The sequence below is a fragment of the Capra hircus genome, chromosome 25, assembly GCF_001704415.2.
Source record: "Capra hircus breed San Clemente chromosome 25, ASM170441v1, whole genome shotgun sequence".
In the NCBI taxonomy this organism is placed as follows: domain Eukaryota; kingdom Metazoa; phylum Chordata; class Mammalia; order Artiodactyla; family Bovidae; genus Capra; species Capra hircus.
The window spans coordinates 793,379-797,884 of NC_030832.1; the positions used below are offsets into that span (position 1 = coordinate 793,379).

A 4,506-nucleotide genomic window follows, 5' to 3' on the forward strand; every position below is an offset into this window, starting at 1 on the left:
CTCCATGAGGACGGCCTGGCTGAGCCGGGAAGGGGGCCCTCTGGGCGCAGAGGGCTGAAGGGACAGTCAAGTCTCTGGGGGCCGCTGTGGCATCTCAGCTCCAGGGGCTGCCTGCCCAGTGCCCCCACAGCCACCGACCCGCTGCTCCTTCCTCTCCAGGTTTGTTTTCCAAACAATTTGCTTAATGTGATTCCCGGCCCAGTTGAACATGAGTAATCGTGTTTACCCGCCGCCCTGGGGTAATCCCGTGCGTCCTGGGCAGGTGGGGCGGGCGCAGGGGAGACGCCCTCGGCTCAGTCGCTCCGCGTCCTTCCTTCTCTTGCAGCAGACACCCCGGCACTCCCGCTCAGCCTGCCCTGCCCGCAGTGGCCGCGATGGAGCCTCTGTTCCTGGCCTCCCCGCTGACCGTCTGGAACACCTCCTCGGCGGTACCCAGCGGCAGCGGCGATGAGAACGGGACGCTGGCGGGGCCGGGGCCCTCACCAGGCGCCCGGGCGGTGGTGGTACCGGTGCTCTACCTGTTGGTGTGCGCGGTGGGGCTCGGCGGCAATGCGCTGGTCATCTATGTGGTCCTGCGCCACGCCAAGATGAAGACGGTCACCAACATCTACATCCTCAACCTGGCCGTGGCTGACGTGCTGCTCATGCTGGGGCTGCCCTTCGTGGCCACGCAAAACGCCATCTCCTACTGGCCCTTCGGCCCCGTGCTGTGCCGCCTGGTCATGACGCTGGACGGCATCAACCAGTTCACCAGCATCTTCTGCCTGACGGTCATGAGCGTGGATCGCTACCTGGCCGTGGTCCACCCCATCCGCTCCGCCCGCTGGCGCCGCCCCCGGGTGGCCAAGCTGGCCAGTGCTGCAGTCTGGGCCTTCTCGCTGGTCATGTCGCTGCCGCTGGTGGTGTTTGCCGACATCCAGGAGGGCTGGAACACCTGCAACCTCAGCTGGCCGGAGCCCGTGGGGCTGTGGGGGGCCGTGTTCATCATCTACACGTCCGTGCTGGGCTTCTTCGGGCCGCTGCTGGTCATCTGCCTGTGCTACGTGCTCATCGTGGTGAAGCTGAAGGCGTCCGGCGTGCGCGTGGGCTCCACGCGGCGGCGCTCGGAGCGGAAGGTGACCCGCATGGTGGTGGTGGTGGTGCTGGTGTTTGCGGGCTGCTGGCTGCCCTTCTTCATCGTCAACATCGTCAACCTGGCCTTTGCGCTGCCCGAGGAGCCCGCCTCTGCCGGCGCCTACTTCTTCGTGGTTGTGCTGTCCTATGCCAACAGCTGTGCCAACCCCCTGCTCTATGGCTTCCTCTCCGACAACTTCCGCCAGAGCTTCCGGAAGGTTCTGTGCCTCCGCAAAGGCTACGGTGCCGGCGCCGAGGATGCGGATGCCACGGAGCCACGGCCGGGCCCTAGCAGCCGGCTGCAGGAGGCCACGATACCCATGCGCAGCTGCAAGGCCAACGGGCTCATGCAGACCAGCAAACTGTGAGTGCTGAGGCTGCAGGGGCAGAGGGGGCCCGGCAAGGCCGCGGGAACCCACAGCCACCTTTTCTGCCTTTCCTCCCCGAGTTGGGGGGCTGGAGCAGAAGAGGAGACTAGCCAGAGAGCAGCGGGCGGGGGGAGCCGCCTCCCAAGGCAAACAGCAGACTGGAGAGGCCATGGGTGCGTGCAAATGCTGGAGCCCGGAGGAATTCAGCTTTCAGTCTGGTCTGGACGGAATGGTCCTCTCCAACCCAGAAACACCAGCTCATCCCACCCCCTCCACCCCCAGCCCCAGGCCTGAAACAGGTCCTGGAGAAGGTGCCTGGCAGCCTCGCGGTGGGAGGACTGGGCTCCCAGATGCCCAGGCCTCACTGTGATCACGGCTGGAAGGAGAAGAAGGACATGGGGGTCACTCGGCCACAGGTCCCGCTGAGACAGCCCTTCCCAGTGTCCCTCCCCCAGCTGGGGTCCATGGCTGGACCAGAGGAGGAAGCAGAAACCAGGGGGCGCGGGGAGCGGGCAGCGGCGTGCTGGGCAGGGGAGAGTCAGGGTCAGCGCTGCCGGGGCCTCGGACCCCAGACCGAGGCCAAGCCCTGGAAACGAGATCACGTAACAAGGGCGCTTGTGTTTGACAAGCGCTCCCTGAATAAATTGGAGAATAAATGTTTGACTCTTTCCCAGAGCAAATATTGTCCCTGCAGCCGATCGAAACCGGGGCGCATCAGAGCGGGAGGATCGCAGGCGGCTGGAGTGGGCAGCAGGACACCCAGATAATGCTGAGGGGAGCGTTCACACCCGCGGAAAGGAGCCTCGGGGCCACGCTGGCAGGAGTGTGGTGTGGCCCTGAGGATGTGGGTGGTGGGGAAGGGGCGTCCGATCCTTCCTCGGCTGCCGGGTGTGGGGAGTGGGCAGCTCGCTTGGGGCTCCTGTCCCCGACTCTGGGTGAGTGGGGTCCCGGCTGCCTCCTCAGCCCCAGCTTTATCAGCCCCACCTGGGCTCTGCCTAGGGGGTGGAGGCCACAAACCCTGGTGTCAGTCACAAGGAGCTGGTGACCAAAGCCTCCCCACCCGGCCCTAGGGGAGAGGCATCCCGTGCAGGGGTGGGTGCCTGGGAGAAACAAGTCCGTTTGATCAGTCACCCCCCCCCTCCGCCGGTCAGGCCACCTGTGGGCTTGGATGCAAAGTCCATCTGCTCAGAATGACTTTGGCGAGCAAGCAGATGGCCCGGAAATATCTGCTCGGGTCAATTTCTCCCAATTGATTTGACATGGCGAGCTCCCTCCCTGGGCGGTGCAGACGCTAGAGTGCCCTCGCCAGTCCTGCCTGTGAGGATGTTGGTGTGTGGGGACATGCCTGTGTCTTTGTCCATGTGCCTGCTTCTGGGTGTGTGTGCCTGTGTGTGCACGTGTATACACTCATTTGAATGTGTGGGTGTGTGTGCGTGTGCATGTGCCTGCTTGTGGGTGTGATGCATGTGTGTACACGTGTGTACACATGTGAATTGAGTGTACCTGTGCGCGTACATGTGTGCTGGTATGTACACGTGTGTGCCTCTGTGTGTACACACATGTGTAGGTGTGTGTGCATGTGCCCCCTGTGGGTGCCTGTGTAATGCACGTATTGACATGTGTGTACTTCTGTGTGCATGTATATGCATGTGTGTGCCTATGTGTACACATTTGTGAATGTGTGTGTACCTGTGTGTGCACATGTATGAATGTGTGCACCTGTGTGTGCACGTGTAAATGTGTGTGCCTGTGAACATGTGTGACAGTGTGTATGTCTGTGAATGCACCTGTGTGTGCACATGTGAATGTGTGTGCCTGTGTGTGCCCAGGCCTGATGGACTCGACAGGTGGAGGAAGAGATGCCAGGTGGCCCGTGGACCCTGGGTCTGAGTGGGAACTGGTGACTGGGCTTGGCCAGTGTGGACAGTCCCCAAAGCCCTGGGTGGGGGGTACTGAACAGGAGAGAGTGAGCACCTGGGCACCCCTGAGGGCCTGTCGAGGTGCGGGGACAGGAGTGTCCCAGAAGGACGTGAGCCCACGGAGCTGTGGACACGGCACAGCGGGTGTGGGGATGCAGCCTGGCCTGTCCACTGCCCTCCCCACCCAACACAGGCTGGGGACAGCTGCGGGGGCCAAGAGCACCACACTGCTTGCAGGTCTTGGGGCTCCAGGCCCTGAGCAGGGTGGGGAGGGCAGAACAAACACCCTCAGCGGAGGGGGTGACCTGCTTTACTGTCTCTCTCTCCGCATCAATGGGCTTTATTGGCTATTGGGCTCCAGTGGCTCCCAGAGTGACCTTGCTCAGGAAATCCGGCCCGCAGGGCATGGTGAGGCTGCCTCCGGGATCAGGATGGGCTGAGGCTTGGCTATTTGCCAGGCAGCGGGGGGTGCGGGGGGCCGTGGTGCAGCCCCCACGGGCAGAGCCTGTGCTATGGCCCACCCTGAGGGCTCAGGGAGGGCATCCCTGGAGGGGTCAGCGGGGCCCATCCTGGGGTGTCTTGGGACAAGAGGCGGGCAGGCCACGGGTAAACACCAGGAAGAGCTTCCCACGGAGTCTGGGGACTGAGAGCTGGGATGCCCTTTGGGGGTGTCAGGGAGCTGACCGACTGAGGACAGGGTCTTTGCTGGTCGCCTGTTCCCGCTGTGGAAGCCGGGGCCTCAGGGCTGGGCGGGCTGGGGCCCTGGGGAGGCCACTGGGGCTGTGGCTCCTCCAGCCCAGCCCGCGGGTCCAGCCCAGCCTGCCGCCTCCTCTCTGTGCTGGCCTGGCTCCTCGGGGCTGGTCCAACCACCATGAGCCACTGTCCAGCTGGAGTCCTCCCCTTGAAGGTCCAGTGACTGTCCTGGAACCTGAGGGGGTCCCCACCGCTGCCCCCCGCCCTGTGCTCAGGCTCACCCCTCCCCACCCCCTGGGCTGCACGCCCGGCCGTGGTGGAGACAGCTGCGCACTTGCGGTGTCTGCGCTGACGGGGTTCTGGGGGCTCCACCTGGCACCTGCGTGGGTCCTGACCGGTGCCGGGGGAGGGTC

The 4,506-nt window shown here is 64.1% G+C and overlaps 1 protein-coding gene across 1 annotated transcript; it reads left to right on the forward strand.

Annotated features, from left to right (window-relative positions):
• On the forward strand, positions 334–1,481 carry SSTR5 (somatostatin receptor 5). Its single transcript, XM_018040221.1, has one exon. The coding sequence runs from the start codon at positions 375–377 to the stop codon at positions 1,479–1,481; it is 1,107 nt and encodes a 368-aa protein (XP_017895710.1). The 5' UTR covers positions 334–374.

Coding starts and splice junctions, on each gene's coding strand:
- SSTR5 (XM_018040221.1), top strand. CDS start 375: ATGGAGCCTCTGTTCCTGGCCTCCCCGCTGACCGTCTGGAACACCTCC.